A 19,040-nucleotide genomic window follows, 5' to 3' on the forward strand; every position below is an offset into this window, starting at 1 on the left:
CCATCGCGTTCTAATACTACATGTAAGTATTCTGTGAAAAAGGGAGAAGATGATGTTATACACGTAACTATGATAATACTCGTTGACTTAAAATTTTTAAATAATTAAATACTTTAAATCAGTAAATATTTATTATGTAACTCAATTCCTACAGCATTATAACAAAAGAATTAAAAAGGTATCACAATAATCAACACAATACAATAACAAATTATAATACTACGTATCATATTCCTATACTAGCGCTAGTGTAGTAACATTTTTACATATCACTGAATAACATATGTCTTTCATTACCGACACAGGACAAGAAAGGATTTAATCAAGATTTAATCCACTGTAATATTACAAGTATTTCTAAATCATTATTCAAAAACGATGTGTCAACTGCGACGTTATTAAATTTAGTGGCAATAGAATTGGTGAGAAGTTTATAACAATTTGACGAGACTATGGATTCGCACGCGATTACCTGACATTGGCAATACAGTTTGGTAAAAAAAAAACCTATAGAGTTAGTATAATACTTATGGTAAAAACCTCAGAAAACCCAGTCAGATAATCAACCCAAAACACATTTGAACCCACACCTGAGCGTAGTATCCGACCACGCGTCCACCTCGCTGCCGACTGGACCACGTCGATAGTCTATAGGTATTTTAAAATTGTTGTTAGATTAATTAACCTAATAATTTCAACAATCTATACAAAAATTAAACATACAGGAAACTTGAGATAATAGATGGCGTGCTAAAAAAATAGGAAAACAAGCTTTTGACACGTGGGCCTCTAATTCATTATTAAGAAAAAGTGTGGTTGTTTATGCTGTCCAAAAGCAGATTCTCTGATAGACAACAGAAGAGTAATGTCATCCGAGTGGTCAAATGGACTCAAAATGTCGGCTAAAAACTCAGCCGTGAGAAACATCACTGGTAGAAATTCCGGTAGGCCTACTAACCATTGTCGCCATACTGGTTGCAGCGAGATCGAAACCCTTCACAACATATTGGGTTTTTGCCATAAGGGAGAATTACTTCGAAATAATCGCCACCATAAGTTTAGATCACTGCTGGCATCTACATTACGAAGCCTTAAATGGGATCTTCATGAGGCAGTTTTCTGTTTGTCCTCTTCAGGATCATCTAGCCCTAGATCGCAAGAGAAAGAAGGCATTAATTCTAGATCCTACCATGAGGATTGAACAAAAAATTAGACTTCTGAAGTAGATTTACACAAAACAAATCTATACTATGAACCATGTATACCATATTTCAGCCATAAATACAGCATCAACCCAGAGGGCTGGCCTGTGAGAGGATTACTATTTGGTAATCGCGGAGGTATAAGTAAGTAGGCTATTCGTAGAATATTTTAAACAAATTCGGCATACCACACAGAATATTAGAACAAATGACTCATTATTATTATTATTATTATTATTATTATTATTATTATTATTATTATTATTATTATTATTATTAAGGACTCATTGTGTATTTTACAGTAATATTTACTATGCCTAAATTATTCTAATAAGTTGTGACACTTTTATACTCTTTTATTTATAGCACTGTTAAATTGCATGTCTTTTATTTTTTAAGTGCTTTTAAAATATTATATAAACCCATGTTCAAATTCCTAGTTTTATAATTTTGTTCTGTTGTTGTAGGCCTACAATTACTGTAAATTTCTTCCTTTTTATCCTTATGCACCGCCTGCTCGAATGCAACTATCCATCCGATGACTGCTTATACTGCCTGCTCATTCAATGATCAAACATGTGACATGAATAGAAACAAATTTTCGCTAGATAGCAGGTTCTAATGGCTAATGAAGTGGGTTCTGGATATACTGTAGGTCCTATGATTCATGTTTGTAGTATATGTTTTAGATTTTACTTTATTTCGCGACCCTAATAGCTTCTTCTTCCTGTTCGTTAATCAATTATATTCTTCGCTCTTGAAAGAACAAGAAAACCGGAAAACTTTTAATGTGTGGAACTTCCCTACATTGTTAAGTAGAGGTTTCATGATTTTATCCACAAGAGTTTCTGACACAAGTGTCTGATGGTTATTATTCCTAACTCACATCAATATGTAACACACTAGCACAAAATATTGTATATAAAACTTTTCTTTCATAGTTTGGAGCAGACATACGGATGAATATAGTATATTTGGTGCTGCCACCTACCATTTCAGCGAAAGCGTTGTTAGAATGGTCTTATGAGCAGGCAGTATAAGCAGCCATCGGATGCGTTCAAGCAAGTAGTGTCTGTTTGATAACTCTGTATAAGAGTGTTTTGCAAATTTATCAAGATTTCAATACCGTTGCACTAGTGTCACGCAGATTATTATTTCTGTAGGTACGGCACTTTATCAGAGGCGCAACAAGGGGGGGGGGCAACGAGATCGCCTCCCCCTCAATGAATTCAGTGGCAATCATTAAAAGAAAATTGAAGCAGCCTTCCCCAACTCATGATTACGACACGATCCAGTAAACGTTTTCATTGATATGTGTTTCAGCTGCGAAGGCTCTTCCAGAAAAATTAGCTCTTCTTGGACAGATGAAGATTCTGCTAGCAGTGCAATAAGCAAGTGTGAATTTTTATCATTGCTTTCCACATAGTTAAAATGCTAGTTTCATACGGTCACTTTCAAATTATCTGCAATCTGGAAAAACTGACCTCTCCATAGCCATCTGTTAAGCCCAAGAGAGTTCTTAATAATCATTTTTTAGAATGTTCGGAATTTCTGTATAAATTGTGAAATATCTATAAGGTTATGAAGGGTTCTAAGCTTTCAAACCACACACATTAGTGTTGAGTATGACATTCCTGAAACGTAATATAGGAGAGTTGCCTTCTTACCTTTTCTAAACCACTTACTTGTACAGCTTGAAGAAAGATTTGTGAAGCACAAAAACATATGCTGCCTTCCAAATTCTATTACCAATCAAAATAGCGCAAGACTTTTCAGAGGAAAATAACAAATACTGTAATTGGTGAAGACGTCATCCACTGATTACTCAAGACGACATAGCTCAGATTACACGTACTGTATTATGAATAATTTTATTATAAGATGACATAAAATGTGACCTACTATACTGAACTATCTAAACTTCTAAAGAAATACCCAAAGAACGATCTGGACATCTTGCGAGAATGTGGTGAATTAACGTACCCTACAATAAGAAGCTCTTGCAAATAATAGCAACACTTCCAGTTACAACTTTCAGACATTCTCCACTTACCTGAGAAATTCTACAGGTGAAAACGGACTGAACGGACTGGCTGTTATAAATCATAAAGACCCTGTAGTAAAACCTGATGAGATTGTAAATTAAATAGCTAAGAAGCTGGGAAGACTTGGCATTGAAATATAAATGTGTTGCATTTTGTCTTTTTTTTTCAATTCAAAATTATTCCTGTTTAAACAAGAAATTATTATATTTAATCACATATTTATTATTCTAGAAAAATTGTTTAAGAGCCCAGTCAAGTAATATACTTCCAGTATGCAAAAGTTGGATCTCCCCCTCCCCCCAGACCGACTTTCTGGTTGCGTTACTGCACTTTATAATGAATTAGCCTGAAATTTATTGTACGTAGTCGTTTGTTAAAAAATATTATGCACATTTTCTATGATATTACAATAAATTTGTGCTCCCATCATTATTTAAAGCTGGTATTACACTATCAAAATTCTTTGACAAAGAATATGATTAAATATTTTATCAAAGATCTGTGATGAAAGCTACAATTTGGAGTATCTCACACTATATAATCGTTATGGAGATAATTTCGTGAAGAACCTCTTTTTGGTATGAGTGTAAAATTTGTATTCGCCGCGTTTCACAAACTTTGCATTCGTGCCAAAAAGATAACTTTGTGAATTTGTGTCATACAATGATTTTTCTACGATAGCGCAAATTTACGTTAACACTAAGAGAACCGGAACTTTCAAACTACCTAGTACAACCAGCACTGGTCATTTTGACCCGCACGTTTTATTGTCAACTTTCCTCTTATTAGAAACTTTTATTTTAAATGATGTTTTACTACGGACTTAGTGACTGTAATTAAAGAGTCGAGAGTTAATTTCAGAACATAATTTGAGACCGGTATACACTCTTCTTCTAAGAAAACATTATGTTATGCTTAGATGTAGAAATGTGTTTTATTAACTGTCTACAACTACTAGCATATTAATTCTCCCATTTCTCAGATGCAATTCTGTTTTTAATATTATGTGCAATGAATTATTCATGTTCACTTAATTTTACATTAAGTATTTGGAAATATGTAGCCTATTTTGTGTTTTCTGAATGTATCTATTGTCTATTGGTTATTCTCATAATAATATACATGATTCTTTCAAAACCTTGGCAACACAAAAAATTGTTACACTTTGCGCAGACATGTGGCGCCTTATTTCCGCTATGACACCTTCCAGTCTGATGCCCGTGTGCACCATTCTCGATCAAAATTTGACCAAAGTTAAGTCGGCACTTGACCGTCTTCAACGCCAATTTGCGGAGTATCAATCTCGATCAAAGTTAAACAAGCGAGTTGATGATGATCAAATTTGATCACGGGTGTGGGACTGATTATCTTGAATTGAACATGGTCAAGTCGAGAAAACCAAAATGGCGGCACGATTTGACGTACTTGATGGAATCGAAGATGAAATGATGTATCTTGAACACGCAAATCACTGCGGAAATAATAGAATTGGTGTAATTGTAGAAAGAGGAGATCCTTTCGAAGATCTGGGAGACAGAAAATTTGAAGAGAGATTTCGACTGAGTAAAGAAACAGTGTGGTGGTTAGTGGACCAAATGAACGATAGGTTAGAGTTCCCTACCAACAGAAATAATCCCGTTTCTCCTATGAACAGAGTTTTGGCAACTTTACGATCGTATGCCACAGGTGCTTTTAATATTGTTATCGGGGACACTGCTAATATACATCGAACAACAGTGCAGCGTATCACCAGTGAAGTGTCCGAAATCATTGCATCGTTCTTTCCACGCTTCATTGTTTTTCCAGCAAGGGCCGATTTACAAAATGTAATGGATGGATTTCATCAAATAGATGGATTTCCGGGTGTGATAGGAACAATAGATTGTACACATATTAGAATTCAATCTCCTGGGGGAGACAACGCAGAACACTTCCGTAACAGGAAAGGTTATTTCTCTTTGAATTGTCAGACAATCAGTGATCACAATCTATTGATAAGGGATATTGTGGCAAGATGGGCAGGATCTGTGCATGATAGCACCATATTTCGTAACTGTGCTCGTAGAGCACAATTTGAAAATGGTGAAATACCGCATGGGTATTTATTAGGAGATGGAGGTTATGCCTGCAAACCATATTTATTAACTCCACTGTTAAATCCACTAACTCCAGCCGAACAGCGATATAATAGAGCACACATCAAAACAAGGAACACTGTAGAAAGGCAGTATGGTATATGGAAAAGAAGGTTTCCAATATTGTCAGTGGGTTTGAGATGTGGTCTGCAGAAAGCCATGACTGTAATAACGGCTACTGCAGTACTGCATAACATTGCCAGAAGCACCAGCAATGAAGAACCGCCTGAAGATCCACAGATGGTGCGACTACTAGAGGAGTTACGAGGTTTAAGAGGCCCTGACATTGATGATGATGAACCTGTTCCCCAAGGAGAGTTGATGCAGCGCAATGATGCCGTGCCTGGGAGAGCATTTCGTCAAGCTATAATTAACCAACATTTTCAATAAGGTAAGTCAGTCAGTAGCATCAGTGTAATAACATTGAACATTAATTTTTGCTTTTAATTATGAACATTAATTTTAACTTTATATTTAGCAATTTCTGAAACACTTATTTTTTAGACAAAGCGCTAGAGTCATTCTGTGTCAGTGCAACTAAAACATGTCACCCACTGATAGCGATTGTTATGATATTTGGTCATGAGTTTTATGTGTACCAGTACAGAAATCTGGCAGAATTTAGATTATTCCGTTGTTGCATGAGTGAGTTACAGCCCGTTGAAGTTCATGTGTTCTCACTCAGTAACTGATATTGATGAGTGCAGAGTGGAACAAATGTAGATATAAAAAGTAAAGAATGAACGCCAGAGCCTTGATTCTTCCTTTATTTTATTCAATATACATTGGAGAATTTCACAATATGGCTTCTTGGTATCAGTATACTGGTAATTTAGTTACCTAAGTGTCAAATTACTTCAAAAATTTAGATATGTATAATATTATAAAGAACAATTTGCTGTATATTCAGAATTGTAGATTTTTTTTAAGTGTGCACCAGTCTTTACTAGGGAAGAAAATTGTTTTTTTAGAAATGAGAGGTTCTCGAGAAAAAAAAATACTTTGATAAAATCTAGAAATTAAGCCACATAAAGCATATGTAAAATTATAATTTTCAAACTCTGCTTTGCATTATATTTCTGAAAAGTTTGGGTAATTCACTTAGGCTATATATGGAATATTGATATAGGCCTACGAGTATTTTAGATAGTGTAAACTTGCTGTTGGCTTATTACTTTTTTTATTGTACAGGTATAATCTTTAATACTATAAGTCTCAAAGGCAATGTTGTTTGGTTGTTAATGCTCTGTGTATTGGAGTTCTTCCATTTGCATTCTTGCTTCCCAGTATTATGACAGATGTGTACTGTTAAATTTGTACAATTCTTGAGGTGTGTCATATCCATTATAGTATTTTCTTCTTTACAAAATAAATAATTAGGAGTATGAAAAATATTTATTTTATATAGATAAGCAGCCAAACAATCATATCACATATTTAATTGAAAAAGTGCGACGACAGCTTTCATTCATGGGCAGTCTGGAATTAAATTGTTATTGTTTAATAAAATATTCCATTGCTTATTTATACTCTCATGTAGGCCTACTAATTTTTTGTGTATTTCTTGTTGGATGATTTTCTTAATTATTACTTTGGAAAATTGAAATGATAAACATGAATTTTTAATTTGTTGGATCATTGTGCCTTTTTTTAATTTTTGTTAAGAAATCTGCTATCTCATTAACAAGAATTCCACAGTGTGAAGGAATCCATTGCAAAACTATTTATTGTGAAGAGATAACTTAGTGTTTGATACTTTGGTGAATTTCAGTAATTCTTTTTGTTGCATAGGTGTTTGCATTAATGGCTTGTATAACTGATTTAGAATCGCTAAATATAACAGCTTTATTAAAGAGGTTACTGTGATAGAAAAGTTGTTTTTATGTAGAATTGACTGCTTCAAGTTCTCATCAAAGTGAGTTGAATTTTGACCTAGAAATATATAAAAGCAAAATAATTTATTATATATTCCAGCACCAGTCGTATTATTAAAGTTATTGCTGATTTTAGAACCATCGGTGTAGATGTGTACCCATTCAGTTTCTGGAATCTTGTGTTGATAGTGTTATATTGTAATTTGGATTTTTAATTTATTGACAGGATAAGATGGAAGTTGTAACCTTTCCATACTATATTTGTCTAATGGTAGGCTATATTGGGTTTTTTTTTAGATATTTAACTTTCTGTATGAAACCTTGTTGGATCTCTAAGCTTGTACGAGTATCTGAGAAGGTTCTCCAGTAGTCTACGTTAGGTATTCTTTTCAGTCTTTCATATAAAATAAGGCTGCGTTGATTTCTGTGTGATTGTAATGGAGTGTTATCTGTAAAACCTTGTCATAAAGTCAATGCATATGCTGCCTTTTGTTCAAATACTGATACCTGTCAAGGGTCTGTTAATGACAAATAAACAAACAAAAGAAGAGGAGAATTTCTGTTATGGAGAGAAGATATAGCAATATCAAGTCTTGTAACAAAGGCAACATGCTGTGATTACCATAAGAACAAATAATTATCTCTGGAGGTTTTCACTCATACTGAGCAAGTGTAATTTGTTTAAAACACACAAAAAAACATATCTGGTTTGAAAGAGATATAGCCTACCTTGTTAATGCCAGGAAATTACAGAGGAAAGGACATAATGCTGCACTTGGCATAAAGATGTGTCCAAATTGCAGGAAAAATGATACTTACTTACTTACTGGCTTTTAAGGAACCCGGAGCTTCATTGCCGCCCTCACATAAGCCCGCCATTCGTCTCTATCCTGAGCAAAATTAATCCATTCTCTATCATCATATCCCACTTTGAAGGAATCGTATCAAGCTGTTTTTTTACGGTGATGGGTTGTTAGCTCTTCGCCCAACCCCCAAGCTGAGGACCATCCCTCATCGGCTGTCCGCGACTGCTTATTCAATATATATATACATATGCAGGAAAAATGATAAAAAAAATAATAGAAGTTTCTGAGGAAGCAAACAGTCCAGTCCTTTGGATGATCTTGTAGTCAAACTGTTATGGAAATTTTCTTTAAAGAGGGTATAAATGAAAGCCTTGTTAGTTTGGGTGTCTCAAGATCCATGGCATCCCACAACACAGAACGGCATCTGTAGCCAAATATAAAATAGAACTTGCATCAACTTCTCTCAAAGCAAAACTAGGTAAATTTTATATGGGGGGGGGGGGAGAATCCTTTACCCTGATTCGGCTTCACTACCTGAAGAGGAAACACTTAGAACTGAAATAAAGCAAAAGACAGAAGATTTTGATATACTTTTAGACCTAATAATGCAAAAAATTCAAACTGTAACTAGCAGGGAAAAATTTAGTTACTAACACTAGTTTCTTAAAGTTGGTCAAAAAAGAAAGAGAGTGAAGCTGAAGAAAACTTGTGAAAGAGAAAGGGAGACTTTATCTTCGAAACATAAAAAGAGGAAAGAAGCTAGCAGACGAAACAGTGAAAATGGTAACTGGCTTTTATAATAATCTGAATTTACCAGAATATTGTCAGGCATCAGAGACAAAGCATTTAAAAAAATGTACATGAACAGAAATGCCTTATACTTTGCAATCTGCAAGAACTATACTCTACTTTTAAAGCAAAACCCTCTTCCACAATAGTTTGTTTTTCTACATTTTGCCAATTTATTAAGACCAAAACACTGTGTCAGCAGGATCACTAGGAACACAATTCCGTGTGTATGTAAAATACACAAAAATATCCAGCTCCTATTGACCAGTACAGAACTAAAAAGCAGCAGTAAAAAAGGAGAAGCGTATCTGAAAATGTTAGTCCTTTTTTTATATTTTTCTAGAAAGGGGGTCCATAGCTTTCACCATATTTTCAAAGGGGCCTCTTTTTCCAAAAAAAGATTAAAAACAATTGTCCTAGTGGAACTGACAATATTTTATCACTTTATTTCAATATCTTTTTTTCAAATTAGAGTGTTGTATTTATAATATATTTACATTATGTGCACAACTAAATGTTATCATTATGATTTTGCTTTAAGCATTTTCTTGTTTATATTTTTTTCCGTTTTTTTTTTTTTTTTCAGTAACCAGGGAAATGTCTGGAATAATGCTTTACTTCCCTATAACTTACTTCACTGATGACAGTCTTTTTAAATTTTATATTACTTGCATACGCTCATCTCGAACAGTAGAGCATTCGCGTGCTAAGCGAAGGGTCCCGGGATCGATACCCGGCCCCGGAACAATTTTTCCTTGAAATTATTCAAACCTGCTTTACAGGGAGCTACTACCTGAAAGCCAGATTTGCATGATTTGCATAGTATCATATGTTTGAGCATGCCTGATGTTGTAATGTGGCTCAATGTTATATTCTGTCCCTATAACAGAGTGCCCGCATAGTAAGTGTTTGGCAAGTTTGTCAGTTTGAACAAAAAGAGTCACTTTAAATGTAGTGCTGGTACTTTTCTGTTCTCTTTGTAAATAGCTTCCTTACTGTAGCATAAAATACTTCGATCTTCAGTAATTTCATCCCTATTTAATTATGCTATGTTTAATTTGTACTTCAGTAACTAATTCTTTCTTTGGTCTTAACTTCTATAATAAATTGTCCAGTCTTTATTATACAAGTAATGTTTAGTACTTTGATTTTATTGTAATTGTAAATTTAATATTAAATTATATTTTTGATATTGTAGTTGTAATCCCCTGGTAGAGGGAAAGAGAAGGCTACGGCCTTATCTCTCTCTACCAGGTTAAATAAATATTGTATCAATAGGTCTATCCATGATACAAACCGCAAGCAACCTTACTGCTAGGTTACAATAGGTCTGAGTGCACGACACTGTCTGTTTGCATGTACAGAAGTTTCCAGCACCCGCCCATCTTCTGCACTGGGCGATGTGCCCACCATGAGTACGTCTGATCTACAACTTCTGTAGGGAAACACTTAAAGAAATTGAAATTTTTCTTTGTACCATAAAAGACATCATGAACTCGTGTCCAACTGAATAAACGATTTCAGCAAGCTTTTATAATTTCTGGTACTCACAGTCTACATCAATTTGTGCCCTTGTCAATAAATGAAATTGGTGCGAAAAGGTTAGTGCTGATGAACATTACAGCATCAGCTCACAATGGAAGTGCAATAATTACAGTTGGAGTGCAAACTCCAACGTGGCTTGTGTATATGATTCATACTGGTGCAAAAGATTTGCAGAAGCAGTAAATACTGATGAAAGGGATATAACTGTTAAATGTATGCGTCCACATGGCCCAGCATTATCATATTATAGGTCTCAAAGTGATACCTGTGAGGTTGCTTTTGAGCATTACACTGTGTGAAGGCAGTATGCACACAGCAACAGGAAGAACATAACAAGTGACCAAGGAAACAAATGAACCCATTAATTCCAAATGACAGGAATATTAAGGAAATAAAATGTCAACAAACATTTGTGTGAAAATTATATTACTAAACTTGGACCCGGGGTACAATTATAAATGTCTATTTTTGTTTGTATCAGATATGTAGTGGTTCTAAAAGCTATGTTGCTCCACATTTAGACTTTATTATGATGTATCATGTACAACCTTAGACACAAAAAATGATGGGCCGCCATACAAAGTCCCCTTCGGAAGACTTCAATTGATTCAATGAGAGCTTAGGTTAACACATGAAGAAATTTCTTATGCATGACTCCGCTCTTTTTCTTCTTTGTTTTGTTAGTTGCTTTTATTTGTCTGTTTATAGGTGTTATGAAGATATATGTGTTATAAGGAAGATATATTCAAATAATAAATTAAGTGCAAAATAAATATCCTTTCCCTAGTCGTGTAAACCAAGTGCTGTCCAAAATGGACTTAGACAAATTCACACTACAGGAGATCTGTCATTTTTTGTGTCTAAGGCTGTAAGTATATACAGTTAAAATACGCACACACACACACACACAGATATATATATTTTTTACAAATAGCAGCGCATAAACTGAATAAAGTTATACAAGCTTATGAAATGGCAATTTCTACCATAAAAAACAAAAATGATGACATTCATAGGCCAAGAACCAGTAAGAAGTGAAATAGTTACTAATAATAAAATCACTGAGCAAACAAAGTCATTTAACTATTTAGGATGTTTACTGTCTCATGAGAATGAAAAAAATTACATCTCAAAGTTCCTAAAAATAACAGGACTCATAAATAATATTTTTTAACCTACAAAATTTTCAAGGAGTACCTACTAGAGTAAAATTTATAACAATTTGGCACTTCCAATGTTAATGTATGGTAGTGACATATGGACTCTAGAAACATCTGATAAATCAAGAATTAGAGCGGCTGAAATGAAGTTCATGAGAAAAACTGCGCAGTATAGCTATTTTGTTAGATCACAAGGCTAATAAACAAATTTTAAATTACCAGTAACTGAAAGTTACATCAGTGCTGGATTAAATACAAAAATAACTAGTTTGAACACATCCAATGGATGCCACGACATTGTCTCCCAAGAATAATGAAAAATTTCCAACCTTGGGGAACAAGACATTAGGAACGACCATTGAAACAACTACTGATAACTGATACTGAAACGGATTAACCATTTGGCCCAAATCCATGGAAAGTGTTATAATGTGTGTGTGCGTGTGTGTAAAAGAAAGCAAACAATTATAATTTCATATCAATAGTAATTTCAAAATCTTCAATAACAAACAAACAATTAAATACAAGAATCAAGTACAGTTATTCCATTTTTGCAGCAATTTTTGTTTCTGGAGTACCTTATAAACCGTGTTTGTGACATATATGCAATTTTTATATTTTCATGAAGCTATAACAAAGAAATGGTGCTACAGGTAAAACAAATATTTTGGTTATGTTCACATCTCAGGTAAGCAAACATGTTCACCTAATACGAAGATGATCTGAGATGGTGGGTGACATTTTGAAAGAATATTGGTTGAAATGACACGGAATGACCCAGTTGAAAACTGGAAGAGACAGTGGTAGGCATTTCAATTAACAGAATTTTTTTTTTTCCAGTATTTTAGTTTCTGTCGTAACACTGAAATGTTTAAGTTTTTTATCCTAATTTCTTTTAGATGTTCTTCCTCCATCATTCGTAATTGATTTTCCAGTACATTTATTCTTTTTTTAAAGGTGTCAGCTACAGCATCACATGAAGGTTTTGGTTTTTGAGGCATCCGACGACGATTCCATTGGTACTGCTTGGAGCTGGCTGGGGTCTTGGAGTGTGCCACTTCCTTTTCTTGGAAGATATTAGGCGATACCATATCGACTGGTGTCTGTACATTTACTCTCTGTGTGATGTCCTGTATTACAGTAGCTGATACTGTTGATGCCTGCTCAACTGGTTCCATTTCAGGAGCAGTTGATGTTGATGGTACCTCATACTGTGTAGTTACTACTGACAAACTACCATCATACAAAACGTCACCCTGATAACTAGTATCAGAGTCAAAGGCATTTTGTAAGGGTCTTACAGAATGGCCCATAATTTCTAGTAGTTTAGGGTCAATGTTTGTGGTTTTAATGTTCTTTTTTCCTCCGCCAGTCTTATATGTCTCTACTTTCTCATCTGCAAGGTCTTTGCGTAGACGTCTTTTTAAATTCTCATAGCATACTTTTAGATTTTGTGTAGACCTTTTTGTTACACCTAAAACATAAAGAAACATAAATATGTAAAAACCATGTTAATAATTATGCTGCTATATAGAAAATGTGGGTTAAATGTATTCACAGTCTCTATTAATGTATAATTTTCAACCATAAGTACAATATACTTCAAACTTTGTAGGGGACCCTGCATAATAAGCTTATTTAATTTTAGAAAGAAAGGAACTTGTGTAATTTTATTTTACTCGTCACAGCTTCCAATAACTCCACATTATATTACATATTCATTATTTACAACGAGGTCAGTACTGGATTTCGTAACTTTTTTTTTCTGCAAAACCTCGATTTAATTGCTGTTTTACAAAAAGAATGTGAAATTTTTTTTGGAAATATACTCTCACTGTACAGCAAGCCTGGCTTGTCACTTTAGTTTAGGTTTGCTCAGCTTAACTTAGGTTTAGTGTATTTTATTAACAGTTTTGCCAAGTGTCAGGTTTTAAAACTGACCAGCATTTTCTAAAGTTTGTCAGCTTGTCAGTTCATATCTGTTGTCAGCTTTTGTCACAATTGCTGTGCCAATGTCTATTTTGTATTAATCGGATAATTTAAGTTTTCAATACACATTTTTATAGAAACGACAAAATGAAACTCAGAACTCTCTCTTCCATTGCATGTTGCAAATTAAACTATGTTGGAAAGTGCCCTGAACAAGTGTTTGACAAAAAATATTTTAATAAAGTCAGATGTACCACACTGAAGAGTATAATAAAAATAATTCATAGCAATCTGGCTGTATTTGTTGTGTGTTTTACATTTCAAATGCTGAATAGTTTGTTATTGTATGCATGGTAATGTATTTACTTATTTTATCTTATGAAAATAATAATTAATGGTGTCAGCTTATTTTTGTTGTTTTTAACATGAATTTCAGCTTTTTCAGAATTTTAACTCTGCAACCCTGTATTAATAGAAAAAAAGAGAAAATTGTTAAAAAAAAATATTTTTTTTGTGTGTTTTTGTGAAGTAAAAAGTAGTTCAAAATAGTTTAATACTGACCTCACTGTAAATAGGCTATTTACCTATTACATATTATGTTCAATTGATGTAAATTATTTAATTTATCAGATAACTGTCATGTTCATTTGTATTAATGTAGACCGCTGGATTTTTTAAAATTATAATACTACTTGATTATGATATTGAACACTGATATAAATTGCAATAAATTTATTTTATTCACTTCTGTCTAATCTTCAATTTCATTTAATCACTCCTTACACTACCCAACAGTTTTCACAGGGAGGTCTAATAATATATCGATGGCTAAAAAGTGATATGTCTCTGCAAGTTTGCAGATGAATAATAAAAATATATATATTTTTTTTGTAAAAATAGACTAATATTTTATATATGTTTCTGGGGACTTTACTTGAGGACAAAATATTATTTAGGCCTAACTGTCCAATTTAATAATAAAGTAGTTATTATATGCTGGTAATAATATAGTAAAACTAAATGACCATTTTGTGGAATGCGAGATTATCACTTATTAGCTATAGATTTGCAGTTTCAAACTATTAGGACCTACATGACGTTTTGGACAATAAGGCTATTGACGCTTGAATTAAGAGAAATTACACGGATACCTTCCTTTCCCTCTTACTCCAAAATTCCAACCTTGTGAACACAAAATAAATGGATAAATTTCAGAACAAGGATACTTTCCTTTCCCTCTTACTCCAAAATTCCAATCTCATGCACACAAAATAAATTGGCACTAAAAACTTCCTTTTCGTATGCATGATGATGCGTATTCGACATACACAGATGAATTGCCTTTTTTTTTTAATAATAATTGTTAGTGAGGTATCCGTATACTGGAATTTTCCCAAATAAATTATTGGCTCTGCAATGTCTCTTCGTAAGCAAGATGATGAGAATTCGACAAATACATACAAATCTGCTCTTTTTAGTAGCCTATTTCAAGATAATTGTCAGTGAGGTATCCGTATACTAAAATTTTCCCAATTATTATCAAAAGTATGAAATAACCACTGTATAAATTATGTGGATGGGATAAACTCCAGAACATGGATTGCACCCTTTCCCTCTTAGTTCAAAATTCCAACCTTGTGCACACAAAATAAATTATTGGCACTGAAAAGTGCCTTTTCGTAAATATAATGATGCGCATTCGACAAACGCAGACAAATCTGCTCTTTTTAGTATTTTAAGACATAATTTGGTACGTGCAATCCATGTTCTAAAATGTTCCCGAATTATGTAAACACGTATAACTCACCTGGAACAGCGTTGAATTGTGAGGTTAAATCCAACCAGGTAGCCTGCTTTTCTCTTAGAGAACTTCCGTCAGTACTTTTATTTTCTAATATAGATGCCGAATTGCCGACGAGTTCTAAAAGAATTCCCACTTCGAACTGTGAGAAGTTCGGTGCTCTTTTCTTTTTTTCTTCCATGAAACTTGTTTTGAAACCTGTGACGATGTTTGAAACAGTCCGACAAGGCGACAAACAAAAACGAAGCGATAATTGACAGAGTGCGTTCGTTCGCTGTTTTATACGCGGTTACCTAGCGCTCAGATGATTCTTCTCAAGCGAGCGTACCGTCAGCTGACGGTAATGAGTTGATCGAGGGAAAATGTCGGTGCACCGCATCTGTAACTTGATCATTGTCAAGAATTGACCATGTTTCCGTGATTGCTGATAAACGGGCTAGATGATCGAGAATGGTGCACACGGCCATGACAGTTCTTCCTGCCTGGTTTTCTGGACACTGCTGGAATATGCAATCTTACCAGATATAATTAGGATCACCAGTCCCATTCTCAACTGGGTTTTCTCTCTCCGAATCTATTTCTGACAATGTTTCTAAATAATGTAGAATTCTTCATCGTTCATATTTCGTGCCAGAAGTTCATCGTCCCTCAAACCCTTTCGTACCATGTTTGCTACGTTTGCAAAAGAACTACAAAAAATGACGAATAGGAATCTTGAGATAGACTAATGAAAGACTTCACAAAGTTGTCAAAAGAATTGCCGCTGTCATCAAAAATGCATTGATTGTAATGTAATATCACAGGAAAGAGGATATAAACTCCCTATCTCGTTCGTAAAGTAAAAGAAATATTTTCGGTAATAACAAAGACTTGCCGGATACATTCAATAAACTTGTCACATGGAGGCAATGTATTAAGTTAATATTGTTAGACGGAGGAAGATGATCATAAAACAGCAATATATGTAGTTTGAAGCTGCATAAAAATAAGAGTGCAGACCGGTCAGAATGACCTTTGTTGGTCCTTCTAGGTACTATCTGTACTTGTTACGCCCATAAATAATGTTTGGGACTTGAAATTTTGAGGTGACCTAAAGAAACTAAATTCAATAAAAGTCCCGAAGAACGAACTTGATGAGGGAATACACCGAGGAGTTACCAATAAATTAAATATAAATATGGGTCAATATGACCTGTGTTGGTCCTTCAAGGTAGCTGTACTTGTTACGCCCATCAATAGTCACTGAAACTTCGCTGACTCCACAAAATGAAATACGTAATACACTTTACGCACTAAGATAATGATAACATAGATAATAACTTTAATAACTAAGATAAAACAAATTACAAATAAATAAACAGGTAGTACAATTCTTATCGGCCACACTGACCACACACCCCATACATAAGTTATCCTATCGCACACATAACCCACACGCACACAACCAGTGCTGGCCAGCTTTTACATGACATGTTTCCAGAGCCCCAACTCGGGGCACCGCAAAGTATCAACTACAGCACAATCATGACAACCACGACCAGCACACATCAACAAAGGATTCGTTTCTCCAGAAACGGTCCGTAGAATCATGGAGAAACCAAAACATTTACCAGCGGGTAGGACCCCACGTCACAGCATAGCCACTCACTTTCAGCTAACCGCACGTAGAGTCCAAGCGTAGTTCGGTTCATAGACAAACAGAGGTTCGGTCACTGCAGACTCCACAAAATGAAATATGTAATACACTTTACGCTGACGCACATAGTCCGTTGTATAAGGCCTCCAAATTAGCTAGAATTCTACTCACTATAAGTTATGTAAACAGTGTCAGCGCTGCGATGCAAGATTTCTCCGCTTGAAGCGCCACAAGCAAACCTCATTTCATGAAGACCTCTTGTGGAAGCAGAGTAGAAGATGACACGTTTGCAAATTATACTTTTCTACCACTACGGTTCATCTTATTCTTGGCGTCAAGAATTATAGTTCATGTCGTAATATTTATTTTACAATGATAAGAAAACTATTTTGTTCATATTATCTAATTGTGACTTTTAATTCAACAATAATGTTACTTTCATTCACAACAATAATGACTTTTTATTTCTGGGTTTAAATACTCCAGTCAACAATGGGTATTCCACTCAACACTGCAACACAGTAGTCGTTATTGCACTCCACAGACGACTATGACTATTCACGTTTATTTTGAGAAGAATAACAATGTACTCCTAATTTCAACTAATGTTGACAAAGCACTATTTACAACACAAACTTGTCAGCTCACAGTTCGTTCTCCTTGGCTAGTTCTTCTAGCTCATTCACTCAAGTTCACGGTATATCGAACCCAAGACTTCCAGAGATAGTCCACTGCACTTCGAACTCAAGACTTCCGGATGCGTTGCTTCTGCCTAGACGCTGCCACAGTTACTCAAGTTCACTGCACGTCGAACCCAAGGCTCCCAGACGCGTTGCTTCCGCCTGGACGCTGCCACAGTTACTCAGCTCACGACGGGTCGATCCCAAGACTCCCGGACGCGTTGCTTCCGCCTGGACGCTGCCACAGTTACTCAGTTCACGGCACGTCGATCCCAAGACTTCCGGACGCGTTGCTTCCGCCTGGGCGCTGCTGATTCACAAACTGAACTCGCTGTACAATCTAAACTGGCTATGCGGCTCACTTGCCCTTCTATTTATTAGATCACACATTCTCGACTGTACTGTTTCCCGAAGTCTCTACAATAATCGATCTTTGGGAATAATCTGTTTCCAGGCTTTTCGTTACTTCCGCCGCAGTCGGTTTCCTCCCGTTCTCCCTTCGCCGCGACTAGCGCCCGTCGAAGCTCGCGTTTCCAATCCCCGCGCCGCGCCTAGTACCCACCAAAGCTGGCCTTCCTCTCTCCGCCGCCTGCCTTCCCGCGCGCCCACTCTTCTGCCGGACGCGCGTTCAACTCCCGACGCGGCCAGGTCTTCCAACATGGCGCCACAATATTATCAATATTGCAATGAAGAGACAAAGTTCGTGGATTGTCCACTGAGCCTAATTAATAGGAATTGTTTTAATACTTTTCCTAGAAAGCTGCTTCTCTTCATTTTTTTCGCAACTTAGTCCCTGCGGAACTGGTTCGTCAAATTGTTAATGAAATTAGTTCTATAGGAATTTTTGCAATATTAATTTGCACAATGTCTCTGAATGAACATCTTTATTACACTGCAAAACCGAATTACGACTCATATAGAACAATAACGTATTCTTGGTTGACCAATCATTGGTTTCAGAGCCTCATCAACTACACGTTCCAGTCTTGTTAAAAGCATTACGAATATGGGTTTCGGATATCATAAACTACCTCTAACTTTTTTTATTAGGGCATTATTGAAGAAGGAGAATGTGCACCAATGACTCTGTTCACACAGTCGTCGCATTGTATATTTCCTTCGACTACACGTATCAAATATCCTCCGATATAAGCAGCAGCAGTTATCATTGAAACAGAAGGCAATTCTATTTGTTTTTCCACATTGTGCAAACATTTGTGAATTTAGCACTGGAGCATAGACATCCTGGATTTCCTCGTTTACTGATTTACGTGTGGATGGCATCCAACTACTACAGGCGAAATCAGGTCTTACATTTCCAGAAAATGATGAACTATCAAGGCCAGTTACTAAAATTTTGTGGAGCGCTTGAGTAACACTTGCTGTATTTGATTGTTACTGCCTGCAAGCTGCCTGATACAACTAAATAGACTTTCTA

At 35.3% G+C, this 19,040-nt stretch overlaps 1 protein-coding gene and 1 long non-coding RNA gene across 2 annotated transcripts; one reads left to right on the forward strand and one right to left on the reverse strand.

The window, feature by feature from the left end:
• The first annotated feature begins 4,467 nt into the window (after window positions 1–4,467).
• LOC138694486 (putative nuclease HARBI1) lies at window positions 4,468–12,650 on the forward strand. Its single transcript, XM_069818253.1, has 2 exons — window positions 4,468–5,773; window positions 12,514–12,650. Exon 1 carries the CDS (start codon window positions 4,651–4,653, stop codon window positions 5,770–5,772), a length of 1,122 nt encoding a protein of 373 aa, XP_069674354.1. The 5' UTR covers window positions 4,468–4,650; the 3' UTR covers window position 5,773; window positions 12,514–12,650.
• Window positions 12,651–12,927: 277 nt separating this feature from the next.
• LOC138694487 (uncharacterized) lies at window positions 12,928–15,745 on the reverse strand. Its single transcript, XR_011330953.1, has 2 exons — window positions 15,293–15,745; window positions 12,928–13,030 (listed from the first exon to the last, which is right to left on the reverse strand). It is a non-coding gene; the product is annotated as an uncharacterized lncRNA (long non-coding RNA).
• Between the last annotated feature and the right edge of the window lie 3,295 nt (window positions 15,746–19,040).

Source organism: Periplaneta americana, chromosome 2, assembly GCF_040183065.1.
Source record: "Periplaneta americana isolate PAMFEO1 chromosome 2, P.americana_PAMFEO1_priV1, whole genome shotgun sequence".
Lineage (NCBI taxonomy): Eukaryota > Metazoa > Arthropoda > Insecta > Blattodea > Blattidae > Periplaneta > Periplaneta americana.